The sequence below is a fragment of the Bicyclus anynana genome, chromosome 13 (genome assembly GCF_947172395.1).
Source record: "Bicyclus anynana chromosome 13, ilBicAnyn1.1, whole genome shotgun sequence".
NCBI classification, from domain to species: Eukaryota; Metazoa; Arthropoda; class Insecta; order Lepidoptera; family Nymphalidae; genus Bicyclus; species Bicyclus anynana.
In genome coordinates, this window is record NC_069095.1 from 6,538,486 (window position 1) to 6,565,070 (window position 26,585).

The following is a 26,585-nucleotide window of genomic DNA, read 5'->3' on the forward strand; positions in this document are numbered from 1 at the left end:
CAAATCTTACTCATAAGTAAACATCACTAATGGGAGACGGTTCTGATCAAATTATAATAAACTTATAACTCGATACAACATCGTACAGACAGCCAATTACTTATTATTCATGAAACGGTGGAAGCGAAGTCACAGAATTTCGGATGACACAATTAATTTTCCATTGAGTCGTCACAATGGAAGCCAATAAATAAAATTATCGTTTTATTTCGTTGTCATGCGGTGAAAATATTTGTGTCCCTGCCATCACTCAGTACCTATTATCAAGACCTTTTTTTTATTCTTTACAAGTTAGCCCTTGACTGCAATCTCACCTGATAGCAAGTGACTGATGCAATCTAAGTTGGAAGCGGGCTAACTTGTTAACAGGAGGATGAAAATCCACACCCCTTTCAGTTTCTACACGACATCGTACCGGAATGCTAAATCGCTTGGCGGTACGTCTTTGTCGGTAGGCTGGTAACTAGCCACGGCCGAAGTCTCCCACCAGCCAGACCTGGACCAATTAAGAAAACCTCAATCGGCCCAGCCGGGGATCGAACTCAGGACCTCCGTCTTGTAAATCCACCGCGCTTACCACTGCGCCACGGAGGCCGTCAAAAATTAAACCTACCTAAAAGTTGGTTTAAAAAATGTTATATTTTATTTAGCCTAGTTATTTTTTTTTATATAACCCATAACCATCCCACTTCTGGCCATGGCCCAAACTCCCAAACTCGTCTATAATTTTGGATTCGTCTTTTGGTACCATAGGGCGCTCATATCTACACACACCTACACGAGGTCATCTAGCTATCTACACAATGGTCTTCTTCTTCTTCTCTTATTATATTTTGGGCACGAAGCATAAACAGTATAAATTTTATATAACATGCATAAACCATTTGAATTATTTTTGACGTGACAACGTCTTATAATTCGATGGAGCCGGCTGCACACTCGAAAAAAGATGACGTCATGGGTGGTTCCCTCGCTCTAGGGTTGCCAACTTTTTTTACAAGAAATAAAGTATATTCTGGTCTATGAAGATTATTATACAGTATTTTAGAAAAAAAAAATTCTTTTTGAAAAATGCAACCATTCCATCAGTATTTTCTTATGACGGTGTCACGGTCAACTGTCGTCAGTAAACCGACTTTACAGACAACCGATTTTTTTTTAAATTTTTGTTTGCTCTTTATCTTTTGGTATTTGCTTTTTGTTCGTCTTCAATGCGGGCTACAGTTTAAACTGCGCAGTATTACTCGTACCTAACTGTGCAGTTATATCTGAGCAAAATTTCAATCAAAATGATTACTATTATTGTACAGTTCTCAGTTTTACCTAAACAGGGGCGTTTAACTGAACAGTTCGACTGTAGGGTTAAAACTGCAGGTCTGTAGCCTGCCTTAGGAACAATAAAATACACATACATAGTATCAAAGCAAATGGACGTTGCGCAAAATTTGTCACTTTAGGGTGACCTGTAAACGAATTTTACTCCTCATAATTTTTCCATACCGTGCGCCTTATATGAAAATTGTTACATTATATATCTACTGACCCAAAACTATTTACCTATTAAAAAAAAAAATTGTTCTCAATTCCTCTGATTTTTTTATCTACAATATATCAGACGTGAGTATCGAGATCTTGATAATACGATAATCGTATTATAATTATTATTATTATCCAAGACTATAAATATGAAAATGACGTAACCTTATATATTGTTTTCTACATACACACATCTAGTACATAATTATACTACATCTATTTCAATACGATACGTACTTGATATGAATTTAATTTAACATGGGATAGCCCAAGCAAAGTAGCCAGCAGGAAAAACTTCTGTTAAAACGCGTTTAAATGGACGATGACATTGTTGAAGAGTACATTGTTTAGGATTTAAGCCAACAGTCATCACGATTTAGTTTACTTTATTTGAGAAAAAATGAATTTCTCCGCCATTTTTGTTATTGTAATGACCGTATTTTCATTACTTTTTGGGTACAGTGATGCTGCTCCGAGAGTTAACGTAAAAACTATTAAAAAAGGAGGCAAAATTATTGTAAGTTGTCTTTAATGGGTTTAAAATATAAGTTTTTCTTGAATGAGTTAATTTAATCTTTCTAATTTACCTATTTGTACCTATTTGTATATATTTTGCTCTAGTGGTGAATATTTATATTAAGATCTGAGTAAGATTACCAACTATTGCTTTATTAATGCACTTACCATCAGGTGAGTGAGAAAGAATAATTATAAAAAGTTACTGCTACAGCCTTGCTAGTGACAATTTTTTAAAGAATATGAATATGAATATGAAAGCCCAATTCATGGCCTGACCCAAACTCGAACCACCACGACCTCATATTAGGCTTAGCACTTAACAAATGAGGCAGTTAGGGGCGACAAAGGGGTCACCTTTAATAAAATTTCAATTAAAATATATCCAGCAGTTATTACTTAGAAGCACTGTCTATAATGTTAACAATTTCATTAAAATACGGCCAGAAACTTTAGGAATGGAAGCTTTCAGATTTCAGACGAGGCAAATTGGTTTTGTACTGAAACCTACTGAGTTATTGATCCTAAACTTTGTTGGTAGATACTGTTTATTCAGATTAAATAGTAATGTTGAAGTCTGTACATAAACAAAACATTATATTATTTTTGACCTCCTCCGTAGCGTAGTGGTATGCGCGGTGGATTTACAAGACGGAGGTCCTTGGTTCGATCCCCGATCTAATTAAGAAACCCTCAGTAGTGAGGGTTACTTAATTGGTCCAGGTCTGGCTGGTGGAAGGCTTCGACCGTGGCTAGTTACTATCCTACCGGAAAAGACGTACCGCCAAGCGAGTGGCAACAACACCTCCTAACAAATTAGCCCGCTTTCATCTTAGGTTACATCATTACTTACCATCTGGTGAGATTATAGTCAAGGGCTAACTTGTAAAGAATAAAAAAATTCTGAAATCGCTAGTATTCCAGTACGATGTCGTGTGGAAACCATAAGGGGCGTGAATTTCATCCTACTCCTAACAAGTTAGCCTGCTTCCATCTTAGATTGTATCATCACTTACCATCAGATAAGATTGCAGTCAAGGGCTAACTTGTAAAGAATAAAAAAAACATCTGAAATCGCTAGTATTAGTAGGGCTTCTTGGGACTAATAATTTGTTTTATCGTATTTCTGTGTGGAATATTTAACTAAAACTAAATTAATGGCAAATATTCATTTATATTTTCAGCAGAAGGGTCTCGAAGTGATAGATGCAGCAGGGACTGTTCACACTATCTACAGTGATATTCGAGATAGACGAAAGGGATAGACTGAAACAAAAAAGTTATATTTTTTTATTTGTATGGCAAATGATTTATTGATATGCAACGAATGAGTATTAATAAAAATAATATATGAATATACAATTTTTTCTTCCACCTATTTTATTTAATTAAGTCAAGAGGTCTGTATTATTGAAGAGCTTTTTAAAGCGAAACAAATTAGCAAGTTTCAATAGCCTCATAAAATATTAAGAGCACATAAATAACTCTATAGCTCATGTTTTACTTATAAATTACGTTTTACGTATTAAAAGTTGAAAGTTTTAATTTTTACACCACAGACAACTGCCTAGGGGAGAGCGGGCTGAACGTGCCGATTTTGACAAATCCTCATATAATTCGAATAATACAAGTACTATGTCTAAAAGTAGTGGTTCATCCTAAGCCAAATTTAGTCTCGAATACGAATTGACTGTCAGATTTTCCACATTTTTAATATTTTTTGAAAAAAAAGTGATTTTTGTATGTTGTTTGGCGGCAACGCACTACCAACCCCACGTTGGGGCAAGTTGTGCCGTAGCCGAGGTCGGTTGTGCCGTTGATATGCTAGGTGTTTTACATGAATGAAAATTAATATAGAATTTAAAAGACATACATTTTTAATAATATTATGTTTATTTGTTATTCTTTATACTATAAATCAACAGTCTTTAAGCTTAATTAAGCTTTTAACAAAAAGAAACAAAATAGATCAAAGCTAGTTTTTCTCTAGATCAGAATTATCAGAATAGTAATTAGGACATACAAATGCTAGGCTGTCTTCATTTTTAATGCATTGTAAATAGGCCCAATTCTTACATTCTTTGCATTTAATCCATTTTTCTCCAGAGACAGAGTTAGAATAGGCATCACAACATAATATGATACAGTACCATTCTTGTTCGTTATCAGAACTGTCGTCATCTTGCAACACTCTTCTCTTAGCGGGTTCTTAGTCGGTATTTTTCTTCGTTTACCTTTTCCCTTACCTTTACCGTTAACCTTCTTTGCAGTTCCATTTTCTTTCTTCTTTTTTTTAGCCTGTTCTAAGGCCAAAGCATTCTTCTCTGGAGTGTCCGTAAGAACAGCTGTCTTTCTTTTACGTCCTTTGTTATGTCCATTTAAAGGTGCTTTAAGCAGTGGTCTCATTAGCTCTGGTGAAAAAGTTGCCGTTTTTTATCTCCTGTATTGTATCAGTTGATTGAGGAAGCTGGAAGCCGCAGCAATGGATAGGCTCTTGATAGCACTGATGTGTGTCTCGTTCTTGATTACTGATTTCGCTGATCGCTTTGTCCAGGAACATGCTGCAGTAGGTATTGATGGACTAGTCTCAACATCAACATTGCTGCCCACATAATTTGACTCCAAAGTTTGATCAAGATATTCAGGAGTCCTTTCTCGATTGTTTGTAACGACAAGCAAGTTATCTGTACCTTGTGAGTGTCGATTATCTGGCTTCGGGCGATCAGTGACCAAAGACGGTGCAAAATCTTCGTCTGTAAATATGTTTGAATCATAGGGCCAAATGCCTGTCTTTTTAAATGTGTTGCTTCCGACGGCAGAGCGTATTTTACTATACCTGGTATTTCATAAATGGTCTTCCCGGGATTAGTTCTTAGCCAGTTATTTTGTGCTTTAGAGCAGTATGTTTTAAAAGGGCTATTGACACCAACATCTAGAGGTTGGAGACAATGGGTGCAGTGTGGTGGGAATGATAATAATATAACAGAATTTATTTTGGCCTTTTAGGCGAAAACCTAAAATTAAAGTTACGAGGGTTCCAAATGCACCTTGGCCCTAGAATGGCCCAGAACAAACTCAGCCTAGGTTTTTTTTTGTTTAATACCATTTTACAAACTTATCTAGAACTAAGTACATACACTGTCGTATAGTGCAGTTCGACACCAAGCTTTTTTATAATTTTATAATCAATAAGACTTTCCTGGAAGGTCGCGTTTAATAAACACTTTGAACTTTTTGAGAATTTTTTTATATGTATACCTAGGTACATAAAGAAAGTTCAGTTCAAAACACTTTTATGTAATCTGTGGAAAAACGAACTCATAACCCACAGGGGTTTAACGGTTTATGGTTTTAAGTACTATATTTTAAGTAAAGAAAAAAAAATAAAAAAAAGTAATTAAAAATATTTGATGGAAGCTTTTACTAAATAAGTACTATTTTATCAAGTTTTATTTTCGCAAAAAAAAAAAAAATAAAAGAACGTCTAAAAAAATCACAAAATATCGTGAATTCTCAAAATCGGTTTTATAAATGGATTTGCATAAAAACATACAGATTAAGTAGGCAGTGGAAACTAATTAAACTAAACTATTAATAAGTAAACTAGATTTTACATTAACAATTGGAAGTGAAGAAATGCTTATAAATTACTTTACATAAATAATTGTTAAATCTACTTAATGGTTCAGCTTAACTTTGTTATTATAAGTTCCAGATAAGTTCCAGATAAGTTCCAGAGATAGTTGACTTTGGGACCATTTACCTAACTATACCTAATTACCTACGTATTTTTTTTACAAATAGTTAAATGGTAAATTTAGAAACAATACTTAGGTGGTTTTATCACATTAACAAGATTAATATATTACAAAATTGACTCTATATTACAAAATTGCGGCAGTGTCATAGAAAGGCCTTAAATGTTTTTTTCAGTTATTCCTGTCTCGAACTTGGGAATATATGTCATGAGCCGTTCCCGCTGCGCCGATTACACCCAGACCTTTTTTCTGAAAAAAAAAAAGAAACCATCAATAAACTTGTATACCATAAAGTAAAGCTCAGTATGTCATAGCCCGATCCAGGACTCATAGGTACCAAGCTGAACTATTCTCTAACTGAAGTAACTTTAGTCGATGTAGGTACACAAGAATTACCAACTAGCTATTGATAGCGATTCTTAAGTCACGTGATTTCGTATTCACTATTCACTAATTTATTGCTAAACGATCAAAATTACTGACCAGTTTGTTTGAAATTGTGATCGCTACAAGGGGCTTTGATTTGATGTATTAGGTGGCAAATACAGTAAAATGAACTGAAAACTGCGAATGAAATAGTATCTTATATAGGGGATACCTTCTTGTGGACAAAAGAAAAAAAAAATCAGGTAATTTAAGTGTTTGACCTAATTTTGTAATTTTTTCTTCCTTTACAGTTTTTACAAGCTTCTTTAATTCAGTCAAGGCAGACGAAGACAAACAAACATTTAGTAACAATTATTTTTAGAAGTTCAATTTTTTTTTAGATATTCTTTTTTAAGTATATAATAACGTTGAAAATAAAATAAAAACTTACAATAATTTTGCCTCCTTTCTTGATAGCGCCCAAATTAACTTTTGGGGCTGCTTCGCTTTGGTCAACAAACAGAGAAAGCACGGCCATTATGAAAACAAATACAACGGACAGTTTCATTTTGATAGTATATTTCTTAGCGAAATACTAATAAGAAGCGATAGCTCTAAGCTTGCAAAGTTAACAATGATACTCCAGCTTATTGTAATCTCTATTTAAACGGTTTTGCATTTTCCTCGTGACTGCAAGTCAGGCTTTTACGCATTACTACGCACTGTTGGATTCTCCCAAGTAATATATTCATTGGTGGTACATCTTTAATGTAGTAAGTACCTATACAATTGTTTGAGGTGTCACCATAGAAAACATATGTCTGTCACGTAAAACCCGGCACATTAAATCTCACTTGGGGTCATAAATCTATGTTTAATGTTTTTAAAAGTATTGAAAATACTGTTAGGTTAAGTTCATCATCGTCATCATCATTAACAACCCATATTCAGCTCACTATTGAGCACGAGTCTCCTCTCAGATTGAGAGGGCTTAGGCTAATAGTCCACCACGCTGACCCGATGCGGATTTGGAGATTTCACACACATAGAGAATTAAGAAAATTCTCAGGTATGCAAGTTTCCTCACAATGTTTTTCCTTCACCGTTTGAGACACGTGAATTAATTATTAATTAAAAATTTACTTAAAATGCACATAACTGAAAAGTTGGAAGTGCATGTTCCGGACTGGATTCGAAACTACGCCTTCCGAATCGGCAGAGGTTATATCGACTGGGCCTCACGGCTCTTCGTTAAGTTCGGTTAAGTTAGCCCAAGTTTATAAACTAGCTAGCCGTTTTACAAACCGGTCGGTTAAGTAAAACAGCTAATTTAGTAACCCAAGTGTCGCTCACAAGATTTTGTAGTGATAACCTCTTATGGGAGGGTTAACCGCTTGGTTACGTAATGCTTAAAAAAAATTCTTTTATTTCAAGTAGGCTCAGTTTATAAGCACTTTTGATACGTCAGTTGACTATTTGTAAAGATTCTACTACCGGTTCGGAAGGTAGGTTCTGCTGAGAAGAAATCGGCAAGAAACTCAACAGTTGCTCTTTTAAAAAAATCATATAATAATATAATTCACAATTGATGAAAACATTACAATTTCTTACAGTATTACTTCCTGTGTGAAGTTTGAAGCTGATCCAATGGCCTCAAAGCATCTTTATCATTAAGGAACTCATCAATGGTGTAGTAACCTCGACTAAGTAAATGTTTTTTTACACATTGCTTAAAGCTACTGGCAGGTCCATCAGAGTTTTGGGGATCTTGTTATAGAAGAGTACACCCAAAACTACAAAAGATTTTTTTAACTCTTTGGATGTGCAGAAATAAGTAACGTATGCTCGTGTCTAGTAAGACGTGAGTTTAAATCTCCTTTTCGTTTGTACAAATATCATAGCGAAAGCCATAGTGGCTTATAGCGCTTGTGCGATTTAAACAACTTCAATACTAATAGACCCTTGTCCCCAGGCCTTCGTAATTTTATAAAAGCTGAAAATTTGTCAGCTCATGTACGGTAGCAAATGGGAATGATGACTAGGTTTGAATAGGTATATGTAGATGAAAATTCATACAGTTTTAGCTTCCTTACATTAAATGTTACATTTTTTTATATATGAACTATAAACATAAACGCACAAATAACAAAGATATTAGTGATTTTGTTTGGACACCCATACAAATCTAACGATCATTATATACCTACGACGTCATTAAATCGTACCGTTTTGTATGGGGCGTTTTTCAGGGATCCGTCGTGCCGCAAATCTGATCCTTTAAATCCCTGTAGCTCCGAAAGTAATGTTCGCAGATACCCTGTTACTTTTACAAAATTGCTTTACTATTAGCATACTCTTTATTTATATACAATTAAAAAACTGCCATCATCCCTAAGGAGTCATAGAAACTTTATTCTTTTAAAATCAAAACTAAAACCCATTTTAACATACCATCTTGTTATATCAGATATATCGCCACAGTTATGTAACATACGTATTCCATGGGAGAACCCCAATCGGAATACCTACAAAGCCTTAATACGCACGGCGAGGAAAATACCAAGGCATTTAAATAGACGGAGCAATGGTAGTCCTATCATTGTCTTGCTCGCTGTCCTGCAGTGCTATCGATCTCTAAACACTTAACAAAGTAAATAAAGATGAAACTCTCAGCATTCTTTGTGTTCGTGATGGCCGTGCTTGCTCTATTCGTCGGTCAAAGCACAGCGGATCCGAAGGTTAACTTGGGCGCTATTAAGAAAGGAGGGAAAGTTATTGTAAGTATGATAATAATATTATTTTAAATGAAAATGAAATACATACAAGAAGGGACAGGTTTCAAGGGTCCAGAGTCCGGACTGTATTTTGAAGTGATAACTTTTTATGGGAGGGTAAACCGCTTCGTAACGTTTCGCGTTACGGCGCCACTCTGTCTGACTTCCCTTTCTCTCACACATACGACAGATTTAAATTATCACTTCGGTCGAGCGGCCCGAGGCGCTTTATTTTCTTACTAGCGGACGCCCGCGACTTTGTCCGCGTGGAAATTAACGTAAACTTTTAATCCCTATTTCACCACATTAGGGGTTGTATTTTAAAAAAATTTGAATTACATTATATTTTGTATTTCTTTTATGATTTATGAACAATTTTTTTTAAACTGTAACTCTAAAAATAAAGGACTTTCCATACTAACTTTCAACCCCTATTTCATCCCCTTTTCACTTTATTTTCGCAAAAAAAAGTATCCTGTAACCTTCTCCTTATTATAGTCTTAAACCGTGCCAAGTTTCATTTGAATTCATTCAGTAGTTTCAGCATGATGCTGGAATAACAAAAAAACACGGACAATCAGATAGACACACAGACAGACAAAAATTCGAAAAAAATATTTTTAGCTTCAGTATCGATTATATAATACCCCCTAACAAAAATTTTCAAAATATCTTCAATGTACAGAATGTACAAAATGTACAGAATTCGTATTATAAGTATAGATTCTAGATGGCACTGGCGTCCTTTATGCCACGCTAACGTTTTGTTGTTACAAATGGTATAAGTAAAATCTTTAATTGCGAATAAATATATAGAATTCGACCAGTTTTATTATAAGTATAGATTTCAAGATACAATGGGAAACTAATTTAACTTTAACTAATTAATCTTTCATTGAATTTTTTGACATAGTTATTAGAAAAGAAGGCAAAATTATTGTAGGTAGGTAAGTTAATGTTGCGCCTAGCATATTTACGAGTAGGTTTGATTTTATGTGATTGGAATGCCTCTTAACGTATCGTATCAGAAACGATAAGTTTTCAATTCAATATGTTCGTATAACCAGTTTAAGTTTTCAGTTCTTTAAGGTTTTGTTTTTGCGACAACCTATATCCTTCCCTAGGGATTCCATTGATTTGTCTACGAAATTGGTTCTGCGGCGTAGGCGTGAAAACGTAACACAAAGATAGAAAGAGTTACTGTTACATTTATTTAAGCGAGGTGCTGCCGGGCTTTGAACTTTTATTAGAATTTAACATTTTTTCATAATTTGTAGTTAATTTTTTTTTTAGTTTTCTTGTCTCTATATGAGAACGTAAAACGTGATTTAAGTATCATATTCATACCTAATGAAGAAAAACAATAAGAAACTGACCATAGGAAAGAGTTTCTTCCAAAATTATTATAAATAAATGCAAAGTTTTGAAATTGACATTTCCATTCCAATAGCCCAGGATCCGTGGAGCAATTTTACAATTGATTACTATCAAGTTAATTTTCCGTGAGTAGCTTCATAATTAGATGCTCAACTTTTATATTTACGAAAATTCTTGATTCTGGTATCTAACCAGGTAATAAAAATTTCTAAATGTCGAAACATTACAACATTACAAGCTACATACAAGCTACTCACGGAAAATGAACTTGATAGTAATCAATTGTAAAAATGCTTCACGCATACTGGACTACAAATTTTTATGCTCACAATTGTTTTGTATGTGAAAATAGTTAAAAATCAGTGTTAAAGATATTTAAAAATTAATCCAGAACCTCCGCCGTGAACTAAGGCACAAAAATTGCTCCTTATTTTATATTTACTATCTGTTTCTTTTTCAGAGAAAAGGTCTCGGCGTGGCAGGAGCGGCGGGCACGGCCCACGAAATATATTCGCACGTTCGCAACAGGCACCACTGATATGTTTACAACATAATTGCGCATCTACCCTCGTCTTCTTTGTTATTACTTTTTTGTTACCTGAAACCATTTTGTAATATATTTAATTCTGAGCGTATAATAAATGAGTTTTTGACTGTATTTTATCTTTATTTCATCTGCCTTTTTGTTTATTTCTAAGGTAGGAACAAAGGTTCCTGGACGATGAATACTTAAAACTGTACAAAGCATCAAAAAAATTAGTGCGCGCCATTGGATGCTTACATAGATTACTTAGTTGGAAGTTTTACATTAAGGAGCTGTTTGTAAAACGGCTAACTAGTTTCTAACTCAAGCTAACTTAACTTAACCTAACTTAACGAAAAGCCGTGATATAATAGGGGTTAAAGTATTAAATTGCCGTTTTATTGCAATAGGTTTTTTGAATTGACATAGAATCTTCATGGTTTGAGGTTTTCGAATGAAACTTTTTTCAAATGGTTTCTATAATGTTCTTTTTTTAAAAAATGTGAAACATTTGAATATCGGCTTTCAATTGTTTTTGTTATTCAATTTAGACAAGAAAGATGGATACTGCGAAAATTCGAGTGATTTTTGAATACGAGTTCCGACGCGGAACTTTTTTTTTTTTTTTTTTTTCTGTCTGAGTAGGTGCCGATAGCTCCCTGCGGAACCACTACGGCGTCACCGGGGGGGTTGGGCGAGCGCAGAAGCATCGCCTGATGTGACCCGAAGGCTGAAAGAAAGATAGAGGACGGAACGGCTCTCTAAGGGCGTCTCCTATGAGACTCGGACCTCGGCTTAGAAGGCCATTCTGGAGGAGGTAACCGTGACCTGAGTGAATCAGTCCGGACGCCCCCAAGATCGTGAGTTAGAAAACCCACGTCCGGGTGACGTTAGATATCGGGGACCTCGTCTTCGCCGGCGAAGACGCTGTGTAGCTTGTGATTGTGTTACCTGGGAAGCATTGTCGGTTGTTATGTCATCGTCTGGATCGTAAAGGACGTTCTTGGGACGCCTCTGCTTGCAGTTAGCGTTTAGGTTGGGAGTGTAATTGCAGGCCTCAACCACTAGTTGGTTGGGATGGATGGCAGCTCTGTCAAAATAGTTTTGAGAGAGCTGTTTCATGTACTTAGCTATTGTCGGTAATTCTAGGTCTCTATGGAGGTCATTATTGCGTAAAAACCACGGCGCGCCCGTTATTTGACGCAGAAAACGATTCTGTAGGGTTTGAAGCGGCCTAAGGGTCGCTTTGGGACGGTGGGCAAACACTACACTAGCGTAGGTTAAGATCGGACGGATCGTAGTTTTATAAAGCGTTAGCTTTGAGCGGAGGGACAATTTACTTTTCTTATTTATCATAGCGTAAAGGCGGTGCATTACGTATGCGGCCTTTTTTCTCGCTTTGTTAACGTGCATGGAGAAGCTCATGCGGTTATCGAAGGTAACGCCTAGGTACTTGGCAGTGCGTTGCCAGGGGATGGGTGCTCCGTAAAGGGAGACTTCTTTGAGTCCGGACTTGAGACGGGAGACCGCTTTGCCGGTGAAAAGCACGGCTGCGCTTTTCTCTGGGTTGACTTCTATACGACGTGTACGCCCGGGTGGTCGGTGGGAATGTCGCTTGTGAAGAGCGAGTATAAAAGCGGGGAGAGCACGGAGCCCTGAGGGACTCCTGCGCGAATCTGTCTGGGTGAAGAGAGAGTGCCGTCTATACGGTACCTGAAGGTGCGGTTGGACAGAAAGCTGTGTAGCAAGCGTACCATTTTGTTTGGTACGCCGAAACGGTTTAGTTTGAATATCAAGCCTTCGTGCCAGACGCGGTCAAACGCTTTAGCTACGTCAAAGAAGAGCGCCCCGGTGGCGATGGGGTTATGAAATGTATTAAAACCGGTTAGAATGTGCTCCGTGAGGCGGTGCACTTGATGAACACATGAGTGTTTACATCGAAATCCAAACTGTTGTTTGATGAGAAGTTGCTTTTCATCGCAAATGGCTTTGAGACGATTCAAAATGATTATCTCATACACCTTGCCAATGGTGTTGAGAAGACTAATTGGGCGGTAGCTAGTCGGGAGGTCGCGGGGTTTACCAGGCTTGTGGATACCAATGACCGTGGCTTCTTTCCATGCGTCTGGGAAGGCGCAGTGAGCTAGGAGAACATTGAAGATGTTCACCAGGAGGTTGATTATCTGGACCGGGAGAAGCTTTAAAGCTTTGTTGCTAATCGTATCAGGCCCCGGAGCCTTCTTTTTGCGCAAGCCCTTGATAACCGCAGAGACTTCCTCGCATGACGTAGGGGTAATTTCGACTCCGCCCGGGGGGCGAGATAAGATAGAAGTGGGATCGCGAAGGCTAGGTTTCAAGAAGGTCTCTTGCACCAGAAAGATGTCCGGTTTGTGGTCGCTTATCCATTCGCGGACCTCGAGTAATTTATCGGTGAGCCCGTCTGCATTGAAGAAGCCGACAGTCAGGGAATGTGGTTTTAATCTACCGTTGTGAGCCATTTAGAAAATTTTTATAGTTTTCGATCGCGCGGAGCATGATACTGTGCTCGCCTATTGCCCTTAGGGGGTCTACTTTATATTTCTCAATGAAGAGATCGTATTCTTCCATACTGAATACATCCGAGAAGGAGTGAGTCGCGTATGAAGGTTTGGACGAGGCTTGAGGGGCCGAGAGAGGGGGTTGGGCCGCAGGAGCGGCCCTCGGGGGCTGTTTGGCGACCGGAGAAGCCGGTGCCGCACTAGGAGCGTTAGGCGCTCCGTACAATGGCTTGTTCCAAGCGTTGGTGGTAGGCACCGGCGCTGGAACAAACCTGTGAGCGGGCTTTTTGGGTGCCGCCGGTTTGCGGCCCGCTGCCCTGCCCCTTCGCTTGCCTGGCTGTGGGGCCTTCCGGCATCCGCGATAGTTCGCGGGATGGCCGGCTTCGCCGCACAGCACGCAGCTTGGGGGCACTTCAGCGATCCGTTCCTTGCGGGGACAATCTATCGTGCCGTGATCTCCCAGGCACTTAACGCACCTGGGACGGGCAAAACAATTCCTTTGGGAGTGTCCATAGGTCTGGCATCTATGACATTGACCTATGCGGCCACGGTTGTTGGGCTTCTCAAAGGAGAGGCCAGAGAGGTGGCATATCGCCTTCAAGTTGTATATCCTCTTGCCCTCAGGAGAGAGCTCGAGGATCACTAGACAGAGGTCTAGCGGCTCTTTTGAGCGTGATCGGTACATTCGGTGTACCTCCTGGACGGGGAGATCCTGTTTAAGCAGGTCGGCTTTGATGAGCTCAGTATCAAGCTCCTTGGGGAGACCGCGGACTACTACGCGGAGGACTCGCTCATCGCTCAGAGCGTAAGTGTGATAGCCTATTGAGTTTGACCTCAATAAAGCTGTCAGACGCCTATGGTCACCGGATGACTCGCATTCCGCACGAATACCTAAGGTGGTAAGCTGGGCGTTTGGAATAGGGATATTGTTTTTTATTAGCATGGGGACAATTTTGTTTGCCCATGCGTCCTTGTCCCTAATAAACATTGGGGGGATCTTCTCCTTGCGAGGTTCCTCCATAGGAGAGTCCTCACTTTCGGAGTCTGAATCGGATAAGGTTTGTGACCGAGCTTGGCTCTCGGTCACAGTGACCTTGCTAGCGACGCGGAACTAACGCGGCAGAAGCTGCCCGCAATATCAATGCTGCGTTTGGAGAGGGGTCTACTAATGAACGCACCGTGCGATTTTGGTTTAAACGCTTTCGTGATGGAAATTTCGACTTAAAGAATGAGCCACGAGGAAGACCGCCCACACAGGTGAATAACGATGAATTAAGAGAGTGGAAGCCGATCCTAGTCAAACTACCCAGGAATTAGCGGCATGGTTTAACGTTACCTTACCCACAATATTGACTCACTTGCGTCAAATCAATAAAATAAAAAAATACGAAAAATGGGTGCCTCATGATTTGACTGATCTGCAGAAAGAAACGCGTGTTGAAACTTGTGTTGCCTTGTTGACCCGGTACAGAAATGAAGGAATATTGGATGCAATTGTAACATGTGATGAAAAGTGGATTCTTTATGATAACCGGAAAAGAAAAATGCAATGGCTGACCCCAGGTCAAATGCCACAACAGTGTCCTAAAGCAAAACTTACCAATAAAAAGGTAATGGTAACTGTTTGGTGGTCTCAGCATGATGTTATTCACTATAGTTTTCTCCGATCTGGTCAAGCAATAACGGCAGATGTCTATTGTGCCGAACTCCGAACCATGTTGACAAAACTAGCAGTTAAACAGCTCCGACTCATGAATAGATCTTCACCATTATTGCTCCACGACAACGCGAGACCTCACACAGCACGAGAAACCATTTTAACCCTTCAGGAACTGCAGTTAGAAACTATTCGTCATCCTCCGTATTCACCAGACCTTGCTCCAACGGACTACCATTTTTTTCGTGATTTGGACAATTATCTACGTGACAAGAATTTTTCTTCTCAGGAGGCAGTACAAAATGCTTTCACACAATTTGTGCAGTCTAGATCGTCGGAGTTCTATCGCAAAGGCATTAATGACCTTCCCATTAGATGGCAGCAATGTATAGATAATAATGGCAACTATTTTGATTAAATAAATTTGTTAAAAATTAAAAAATAAACAATTTAGATTTTCAGTAGAAATCGGCAATTTCATACTTTAACCCCTAATATATAGATATATATATTAGCTCAGTGGACCTTTGCTTTCGATTCGGAGGGCGTGGGTTCGAATCCGGTCCGTTCATGCACCTCCAACTTTTCAGTTATGTGCATTTAAGAAATTAAATATAACGGTGAAGGAAAAACACAGTGAGGAAACCTGTATATCTGAGTATTTTTTAATTCTCTACGTGTGCGAAATCTAGCAATCCGCATAACGTGGTGGATTATTGGCCTTTTTTTTTCGCTGGGAAATACATTTACGCATCTCTTCCGAAAGGGCATGTGAGATGTTGCAGATACTTACTAAATCTAGTGGAGTATTAGCCTAACCCCTCTCATTTTGAGAGGAGACTCGTGCTCTACAGTGAGCCATGTTGTTTGATCCATTTCATCCTGTGATGCGATGCGAGGACGTACGCACTTCTCCTTATAAGAGAGGGGGTATGTACTTGGTATGGAATTTAGACTTATCATGCTGCTCCAATGGGGTATCTTATCTATACAAAAATCTTTTTAACAAAAAAAATTAACCGACTTCAAATCACAAAAATCAACTAAAAAGCGCAAAATAACATCGTATGTGTTATCGTCTGATCACTTTGAAACCGGTGCCAAGCCAGTGACGTATATTAATTAAAGCCGTTTCTAAAAAAACCACGGGAAAGAAATGTCTTTAAATCGTAAAATTTTGTGATTTAATCTTAAGTTAACCCATCTTTTTACAAAAAAAGATTAACCGACTTCAAAATCGCAAAAATATGATTTTGAAGTTGGTTACATTTTTTTTTGTTAAAAAGATTTAATTGTTCTGTTTAGTGTCTCCTAGTCCTGGCATAGTGAACGAAAGCGCCACAGTACGAGCAATTTCGTTATTTTAATTTTAACAGAAAGTTACAGAACCGATTTTCATGAAAATTAAATGGGATCTGGAAGTACACTCTTTAAAAAAAATTAATTGGTTAAAAAAAGACGTAGTTATGAGGTAACAAACATAAAAAAAAATAAAACAAATCTACGCCTCGAATTGAGAACCTCCTCCTTTTTTTTGGAAGGCAGTTAAAAATAATAAACAAAGTAATTTATGTAAAATAAATATTTTTTGAAAAGTATTACTTAACCCGCTCACTTACTTGAAATAAATGATTTTTGATTTTGATTTTGAAAATTTATTTAATATGTATGAAACAAAAACATTTATAAACCACAATGCAGTGAGTTATTGCCTAAAATAAAAATAAAAATATTGAGAATAAAAAAAAACACCTACAAAAGAGAGCTATAAAATCTATAGAACAACAAAAATCAATACAAATACTATATGTATTAAAAAAAATGTGGATTCAAAATAAAAAAGAAACTAGACATCAGTTTTGAGATTGGGTGTATATTTGGTGGGCCGTCCCCGCAGCGCCTGCTATTCCGAGACCCTTTTTCTGGAAAAGAAATAATATATTTCAATAAGATTAGAATCTCATAGACTGTATCAAGTCTATGAGATTTCTATCACATTATGTTTAATACTTGAATAACTCCCCTCAACAGGTAGAGAGAAATAATAATAACCAATAGATTCGATCTATTTAGATTTATTGTTTTTCTATTATGTTTTACATAAATAAGTTTTGATAACAGTAGAATAATGGAAAAATAGATTACTGTTTATTTAAAACTGTGCCATACTGATATACAGCGTGTTCTTTTATTCATAAAGTAATCTTTTGTATAAACTATCATTTAATATTGATGGGAAATGCCTTCTTATATGAATATGATAACTAATATTATAAATACAAATGAGAGTTTGTTTCTACGCTTTCATGCCTAAACCATTAAATTATATTTTTTCAGAAATGGAAACTTACATTATTAAGTATTCCATACGGTAATGGAAATCACGCGGGTGTTCGCTAGTGTAATAGTTTTAATTGCCTCATTGGTTCCGTGGTTAGCTAGTTTAGCTATGGACAATGAGGTCCAGGGTTCGAATCCCGGGTCAGGCCAACAAAAAAAAATAGGTTATTGGGATTTTTCTTACAAGGAAAATCTTAATAGCAGCCTGGAGTTGGAAAGTTAGCGGTGTTAGTACAGCCCCGTGCCTCGGAGAGCACGTAAAGCCGTCGGTCCTGCGCCTGACCTCTCACCGGTCGTGTCGGTCTGCCGTCCCATCGGATTTCGAAAGTGAGGGAAGAGAGAGTGCACCTGTGCTTGCGCATACACTTGTGCACTATAATATCTCCTGCGTACATGGTTAATCTCACCATGAGATTAGCCGCCGTGACCGAAAAGTCGATCGGGAGCATATTATTATTGTTATTATTATTATAATAAAGCTAGCACCATAAATTAACACAAAGGTTTCTTTAAAACAAGTTGTTTATAAAATTTCTTGAACGTTTAAGTGTAAATCTATTCAGAGAGAGACGAATATCTTAGCATTCCATGAATTCACCGTGCGGGTGCCAGGTCCATTTCGTGGTAGAGAGAAAAACTCCAAACAGAGTCCTGGACTTGTGACAAGTGGATGTAGGGTTAAGGAATTCCTTGACAATCGAATAACTCCCCTCTCCTCTGCTCGTGATGATCTCTCTACCAGTTTTTGTAAAATCCTATTAGAGCAGCTTTGGATACTCATTCTAATATAGAACTTTTTGCAGTTCTGGAGAGAAACGACCGGCCCCCGTGGCGCTGTGGTGTGCGCGGTGGATTTACAAGACGGAGGTTCTGGGTTCAATCCCCGGCTGGGCCGATTGAGGTTTTCTTAATTGGTCCAGGTCTGGCTGGTGGGAGGCTTCAGCCGTGGCTAGTTACCACCCTAAACAAAGACGTACCGCCAAGCGATTAAGCGATACGATGACGTGTAGAAACCAAAAGGAGTGTGGAATTTCATCCTCTTCCTAACAAGTTAGCCCGCTTCTATCTTAGATTTCATCATCACTTACCATCAGGTGAGATTGTAATCAAGGGCTAACTTGTAAAGAATAAAAAAAAGCTAAAAGAAAGAAACTTTACGTAGAGAAATTCACGGATTGGTTATAAAAGTAGGTAGTAAAATAATTCTTACAATAATTTTCCCTCCCTTCTTGATAGTGTGAATGTTGACTTTAGGATCCGCTTCAGTTTGGCCGACGAACAAAGCAAGCACAGCCATTACGAAAACAAAGAAAAATGAAAGCTTCATTTTTATTAAGTTATTATTACAGATTATGGCGAGTTACTTGCTCTGTGCTTGCGATCAAGACAATGATATCTTCGACCTATTGTACTGTCTTTTAAATGATATTGCGTTTTCCTCCTATCCTAGATCCGCAGCTATTAGCGAGTACGTACGCATTGTTACGCATCGTTTTTGGATTCTCCCACGTCATGATAAATTCATTTGTGGTTGGAGATTTGTAATGTGATATTTAAATATCGTTTAAGGCTAGCTAAGCACAAGTTATGTAAGTTCTGGAATGGGGATGATGACTAGGTTTGAATATATTGATTTGTATGTTACATTCGGGTAAATAGGGTCAATGTTAATTAATTTATACATAAAAAGCAAAGATTGTCTGGATATTTCCAAAAGAAATAAAAATCTTTTATCGTAAATAGATGAAAATTCATACAGTTTTAGCTTCCTTACATTACATGTAACATTTTAATAAATGAACTATAAACATAAACGCACATATAACAAAGATATTAGTAATTTTGTTTGAACGCCCATACAAATCCAACGATCATTATGTACCTACGACGTCATTAGTTCGTACAATTTTGTATGGGACGTTTTTCAGGGATCCGTGGCAGTGCCACGAATCTAACCCTTTGAATCCCTGTAGCTCCGAAAGTAATGATCGCAGATATCCTGTTACTTTTACAAAATTGCTTTACTATTAGCTTACTCTTAATTTATATACAATTTAAGAAACTGTCATCATCTCTATTCTAATCTTCCTCAAAACGCGGCTAAAGATTGTTTGTCGCCGATAGGTTGAACTTTATTGGTTGCTTGCGTTGCTGTACTAGCCAATGGGCATGAAGGCAATGATGAAGGACTGATGGCATGAAGTTGGGCATGATGTTAGAAAAATATAGAGGTAGATAGGTTACGCGGACCGCAAGTGGCACGTTAAAACTATGCTAATTAGCAAACCTGAGCTTAGTCGCCGCACTCGTCGCGCTGTTGACAACGCCGCTGAAATTTTTTTTGTGTCCCAGTTGTAAACATCGAATGTGGTTTATGTAACGTATATACCTCTTTTTCCTTTTAACATCATTGGGTGAAGGTGTCAGGTTGACAAACTCAAAGCGAAGCATGACTGACTCCTCTAGCATAATAAAACTGTTTAGTTATATCAGTCTTCCTCATAAATATAAAAATTTTCACTGTGTTCCCAAAATCTTGTAGGCTTAACTTCGTCGTTATCAACCTATATTCGGCTCACTGCTGAGCTCGAATCTCCTCTCAGAATGAGAGGGGTTAGGCCAATAGTCCACCACGCTGGCCCAATGCGGATTGGCAGATTTCACACACACAGATAATTCAGAAAATTCTCTGGTATGCAGGTTTCCTCAAGATGTTTTCCTTCACCGTTTGAGACACGTCATATTTAATATCTTAAAATGGACACAACTAAAAAGTTGGAGGTGCATGTCCCGGACCGTATTCGAACCCACAACCTCCGGAATCGGCTATCACGGCTCACAGGCCGTTAACTGGTGGTGGTGGAAATTCGAGACGAATTAAAAATTCTAACAAAGCTTTGTTTCTGTGGAAAGTTGTTAAAAATTTGGATATTCTAAAAACAACTATGTAAATGAAAAATGAGGAACAAAGAAGACATTGTACCTGTTTACATTGGTTAACTCTTAATGATGTTGTAAGGAATATTTTTATACTAGCAAACCTCGCGCGGTTTCGCCTGACTAGGGCTAATTTTACCCCATTCCTGTGGGAATATGGGGTAAAATATAGCCTATGTTACTCTCTGATAATGTTTCCATTAGTGAAAGATGATGATGATTGCTTTTCACTAAATATGCATTTAGTGAAAAGCAATCATCATCATCATTATTATCATTATTCGGCTCTCTGTTGAGCACGAGTCTACTCTCAGAATGAGGGGCGTTTGACCTTAGTCCACCTCGCTGGTCTAATGTTGATTGGCATACTCCACACACACAGAGAATTAAGAAAATTCTCAGGTGTGCAGGTTTCCTCACGATGGGATTTGTGAAAATCTGAGTTCCACGCGGATGAAGTCCGTCAGGCGTCCGCTAGTTTGATAATCTATACTTATAATAAATCTGGTCGAATTCTATACAATTATTCGCAATTGAGATTTTAATTATTCCATTTGTAACAACAAACGCACCATCTAGAATCTGTACTTATAATACGAATTCTGTACATTTTGTACATTCTGTACATTGAAGTTATTTTGATAATATTTGTCGGGGAGCATTACATAATCGATACTGAAGCTAAAAATATTTTTTTTCGATTTTTATCTGTCTGTCTGTCCGTGTTTTTTTGTAATTCGGGCATCATGCTGAAACTACTGAATAAATTCAAATGAAACTTGGCACGTTTTAAGACCATTATACTGAGAAGAAGGATACTTTTTATTGCGAAAATAAAATGAAAAGGGGGTAAAATAGGGGTTGAAAATTTGTATGGAAAGTCTTTCATTATTAAAGTTACAGTTTTAAAAATTTGTTCATAAATCATAAAAAAAATACGAAATATAATGTAATACAAATTCAACCCCTAAAGTGGTGAAATAGGGCTTGAAAGTTTGCTTTGATTTCCATGCGGACGAAGTCGCGGGCGTCCGCTAGTAGTAGTATATCCAGAGCATGTAAAACGAAATGCTTAATCAAAGCTCACATCAATTGAATGATTGAGACTGTGATTGATCTACCCTCGTCATCCTCAAAGCTAACGAGCTTTCTGTAATTATAGACGTCTACATAATATATAATATACTGTATGTGGGCATAATATAATTGTATTTAATGCTTGGTTTACTTATCTTAATTTGTATTATTCTAGAATCAGAATGTAATTTTTCATGCAACCGTGTCTTGTAATATTAAAATGGAAAAATGTGTATCTGAATCAGTTAAGAAGTGAGTTTTGTATCAAACTTACTCGTAAAATAAAAAAATAAACGGGAAGCCATTAAATCTGTTGGTAAATATAATAAATAATATATATTTTTTATATGATAAATAATAATATTAATGTATCAGTAATTTACTATTTACATTATCATATTATTTTATTTAAATGTCCAGTATTTTCCTTTCAAACAGGAAGAAGTCTTTTGTTTTTGAAAATATTTCAACAACCTGGTATCGAACTATAGACCTCTCGGAGCTATGTTTTTTTTAATCGTAAATTAGACCAAATAACACAGTAGTATAATATATCGTGCTGCCCAAATAACAAATTTGGGCAGCACGATATATTATACTACTCCAGTGAGTAACAATATCGTGGTGCCCAAGGGATGCAAAAAGAAAAAGAGTGAAATGGCGAGTATATCTCTCAACTGAACTTTTCAACAAGTTAAACCTCAGCAGAGTTTCTCAACAGGTGGGCCTGAAAATGAACATGGCCAAAACAAAAATAATGTGTAATGCTCATGTTTCGCTCCACCCAGTTATAGTTGAGAACGTTGCACTCGAAATTGTAGACGAATACATATACCTAGGACATGTGGTCCAGTTAGGTAGGTCCAATTTCGAGAAAGAGGTGAACCGCTGAATTCAACTCGGTTGGGCAGCATTCGGGAAACTCCGCGATATCTTTTCGTCCGAAATTCCTCAGTGCCTGAAGACAAAAGTCTTCGAACAGTACGTGTTGCCAGTGCCACTTCCGAGACTTGGTCGCTATCTATGGGCCTCATAAGAAGGCTCAGAGTCACAAAGCGGGCGATGGAACGAGCTATGCTCGGAATATCTCTGCGTGATCGAATCAGAAATGAGGAGATCCGCAGAAGAACCAAAGTCACCGACATAGCTCAACGAGTCGCGAAGCTGAAGTGGCAATGGGCGGGGCACATACTTCGAAGAGCCGATGGACGTTGGGTCCCAAGGTGCTGAAATGGCGACCCCGCACTACAAAGCGCAGTGTTGGTCGACCAGGTGGACTGACGACATCAAAGGGAGTCGCAGGCATTCGCTGGATGCAGATGGCTCAATATCGTGATGTTTGGAAGTCACTGCAAAAGGCCTATGTCCTGCAGTGGACGTCCATCGGCTGACATGATGATGATGATGATGACTAAATATTAGGAAGTTTAGATTGTAAAAGGCTTAAATAAATAAAAAAATAAATTAGCTTTAATAATAAAACCTGGGGATATTCAAACCAATTTGTAATTTGTGTAAAAACCCTAATGTAAATTTATACCGTTTCAATTGCAGGGCAGTTTAACTGCATTATTCATTTAGGCTTCAAACCTGGTGATTGACCCAATCAGATTAACATAGAAGATAACAAATAATAACGATGCAACTGTCTGCTTTATTTGTTGTTATAATGGCCCTGTTTGCACTTGTTGTCGGTCAAAGTGAAAACGACCGAAGAATTAAGCTGAAGCACATCAAGAAAGGAGGTAAAGTTTTTGTAAGTATACACTTTTTTATTATTATAATTAACTTAGATCTTGATTACTATCTCACCTGATGGTAAATGATGCTGCAATCTAAAATTAAAGCGGGATAACTTGTTCTTTCGGTTTATATACGGCATTGTACCGTAACGATAAATCGCTTGGCGGTACGTCTTAGCCTGTAAGGTGCTAACTAGCCACGGCCGAAGCCTTCAGCCAGACCTGGACCCATTAAGACAACCTCAATCGGCTCAGCCAGGGATCTAACCTAGGACCTCCGTCTTGTAAATCCACCGCGCCCACCACTGCACCACGGAAGGTGTCAAAAGAAATAAGATTACATTTTGTTCTTGCGGTTTTTTATTCGGAATTAACCTTCTAACTAGATTCACCCGCGTAGTTCCTGTTCCCGTGGGAATACAGGAATAAAATATGACCTCAAAAATTCACACGAAATAACGTGGCTTTTTAGTGGTAATAGTTATTTATGTCAAGAGGGCCATTGTAGCACGAGTGCTACAGTTGCTAATTACGTGGAATGGCTTACAATACTTTTTCTACGACCACGTTAAAATAATAAAGAGCCGTGATAGCCCAGTGAACATGACCTCTGCCTCCGATTCAGGAGGGTGTGGGTTCGAATACGGTTCGGGGCCTGCACTTCCAACTTTTCAGTTGTGTGCATTTTAAGAAATTAAACATCACGTGTCTCAAAAGGTGAAGGAAAAGATGGTGAGGAAACTTGCATACCTGAGATTTTCTTAATTCTCTGCGTGTGTGAAGTGTGCCAATCCGCATTGGTCCAGCGTGGTGGACTATTGGCTACCCCTATTATTCTTAGAGAGAATTCGAGTTCATCAGTGAGCCATAGATTGATAATGATGATGATGATGAAAAAAAAATTATTATTGGCGTTGGGCATGGGCAAAAAAAAAGAATTTTCAAAATCGGTTTAGTAGATTCAGAGATTACCCGTACAATGCTACAAACTTTCTATAAAATATTAATTTACATGGAATTCCTAACTGACAAGGGCCTGCAGCCCATGTTTTCGAAAATAAAAAATAAAATGAAAAAATGTATGGGAATGACATTTGCTATAGACAGGTCACGTGATCAAGTTACCAGTCGGATCTGTCATTCCCACATATTTTTTTGGTTTTCGAAACGTTAACGTTTGTAGAAAGAGAATCGACGTGCCACATGGCTACAAGCCAGCTCAGAATCGAATTCAGTATCTTTGTGTTCTGAACCACGACTATACCAACGTCAGAGACGTCGTTATGTTCTGTAGTACTTATGTGGTACTTATGTTACGTTCTATTTTGTTATGTTCCGTGGTACTTATGTGACGGACTATTTTGTTTTGTTCCGTGGTACTTATGTGACGGACTATTTTGTTATGTTCTGTGATACTTAGTTATTTTACGGACTATTTTGTTATGTTCTGTGGTGCTTATGTTACGGACTATTTTGTTATGTTCTGTGATACTTCTGTGGTACTTATGTGACGGACTATTTTAGAAACATGGAGTCGATGCAGTCAACGCGGCAGGGACTCTTGTTGATCTATACGATCGAGTTACTGGCAACAATGATCGTAGAGTACTCTACCCTATGTTTACCGACGTGTACGTAGCGTATCCTTCATACCCGCATAGAACGCAGCGTAATCAAAAACAATTGAATTCAGGTAAAAAGTACGATTTTTATGAATATGATGCAGAATAATATAATTGTATATGTATTTTAATTCAGATGTATGCATTCGGCAGTTATCTAATAAAGCATAAACAAAAAATATTGTTTTTCATCATTTTCCTAATGCCCATTTGATATCCATATCATGGGGGTGGATTTTAAACAGCTAGTCCGTCATCTTGGGCAGGCCGTCATATTGGATTTATAATGACGTTTCTCGTCATGTATTGTTATCAAAACTCAGAGCGTGTGCAAAATTGCATCCTAATCGAGACCGGGAAGTGGGTCAAATTAGGATTCCGAGATTTTCTTATATACATAGTTTTACAAGTGATTGGCGAGGCTGCCATATTTCTAATAACATTTCTTAGCTAGTCATGTATTGTGATCAGAACTCAGAGCGTGTGCAAAATTTCATACTAATCGAAGACCGGGAAGTGGGTCAAATTAGGATTCCGAGATTTGATTTTCTCACACACATAGTTACAACTGAAGCTAATTTAAGCGTATTAATAAAATGAGTCTTTGTCAAATCAAATGTTTTTTTATAAGCCGTACCATGGAATTAACCAAGGTTCTATAAAGTACGTGATAACGGACATCTACTGATTTTTAAATTACATTATGCACAGTAGAGTTTTCCAGAAACAGAGAGGTATTTCCCTTTTCATGTGTATGTAGCGTTAAGATATTACGTTCTAAACTAAGCAGACGGACAGAATAAAATTCATATTTTCTTAATTTTACGACCGGTGTGAATATTAATATAATATTTTTTTTTAGGGGTAAATTAGATTATTATTTTTTTAGCTGTGCGGATGCGGCCTCCTTCGTTTATAGTTCTCGTTCAAGAATATCTATATCTATTCTATCTATTATATCTATCTATTCCATCTATCTATGCTATCTATATATTCGATCTATCTATTCTGTCTATCTATTCTATCTATCTATTCTATCTATCTATTCTATATATCTATTCTATCTATATATTCTATCTATCTATTATATCTATCTATTCGATCTATCTATTCTACGCTATAGCTTCTCAATGTATATAAACACTATTTGTACACATCTAACTTAAAAGAAAATTCTAAAAAAATTTAGGCCTAAGTGTAAGTATTAAATTGTTAAAAAGGAAGGCTAAACCAATATATACTTACATATTTTTGAATCGTGTCAATACAAAAAGACAGACCGACCGACGTTCTAAAAGTGCTTGTAAAATGTTGAATTTGTGGTAAATAATGGTTTTCACAGTTGCCATCACGGTCAAATCTTTTCTTGTCAATTCTCCGAGTCGAGATATTATTAATAGCCATTTACCATTTCTGATTTTATCATCTACCTTTTAAATTCACTATAAATTACTTTTAGAATTGATACGTCAATCAGATAAGGCTATAAACAACAAAACTGCAAAGTATCACATATGCCATATAATAGGAAGTATAAATAAATAATAGTCCAAGTTATTAATAGAGCCCATAAATCGTCATTATATGATCTATCTATACTTATAATAAATCTGTAGAGAGGTCAATTCTATACATGAAATATATTTCCAAAAACATATCAGGGGGTGATTAGTGATCGATACTGATGCCAAAAATGCAATCAGTAAAATTTCTGTCTGCATGTTAGTTATAGAAACAAAAATTACTCGACGGTTTTTAACGAAACTTAGTACAATTATTCTTCATACTGCTAGGCAGGTTATAGTATGCTTTTCATCACGCTA

The 26,585-nt window shown here is 37.4% G+C and overlaps 1 protein-coding gene and 1 long non-coding RNA gene across 3 annotated transcripts; both read left to right on the plus strand.

Annotated features, from left to right (window-relative positions):
- The first annotated feature begins 1,892 nt into the window (after positions 1 to 1,892).
- LOC112045647 (uncharacterized) lies at positions 1,893 to 10,985 on the plus strand. 2 transcript variants are annotated; one of them, XR_008251372.1, is made up of 2 exons: positions 1,893 to 2,053; positions 3,237 to 3,634. XR_008251372.1 is itself a non-coding variant. In XM_024081920.2 (2 exons), the coding sequence occupies exons 1-2, from the start codon at positions 1,937 to 1,939 to the stop codon at positions 10,863 to 10,865; spliced, it is 195 nt and encodes a 64-aa protein (XP_023937688.2). In that variant the 5' UTR covers positions 1,908 to 1,936; the 3' UTR covers positions 10,866 to 10,985. The 2 variants fall into 2 exon arrangements, 1 of the variants encoding a protein (XP_023937688.2); XM_024081920.2 differs by lacking the exon at positions 3,237 to 3,634 and adding an exon at positions 10,788 to 10,985 and having other exon boundaries at positions 1,908 to 2,053.
- Positions 10,986 to 21,545: 10,560 nt separating this feature from the next.
- On the plus strand, positions 21,546 to 24,941 carry LOC112046469 (uncharacterized). Its single transcript, XR_008251360.1, has 3 exons — positions 21,546 to 21,714; positions 22,953 to 23,154; positions 24,665 to 24,941. It is a non-coding gene; the product is annotated as an uncharacterized LOC112046469 (long non-coding RNA).
- Positions 24,942 to 26,585: the final 1,644 nt, after the last annotated feature.

Bases quoted from the DNA above. Each gene is read 5' to 3' on its own strand.
- LOC112045647 (XM_024081920.2), top strand. From the start codon at position 1,937: ATGAATTTCTCCGCCATTTTTGTTATTGTAATGACCGTATTTTCATTA. The intron at 2,054-10,787 runs GTAAGTTGTCTT...TTTCTTTTTCAG, and splicing joins AAAAAGGAGGCAAAATTATT to AGAAAAGGTCTCGGCGTGGC.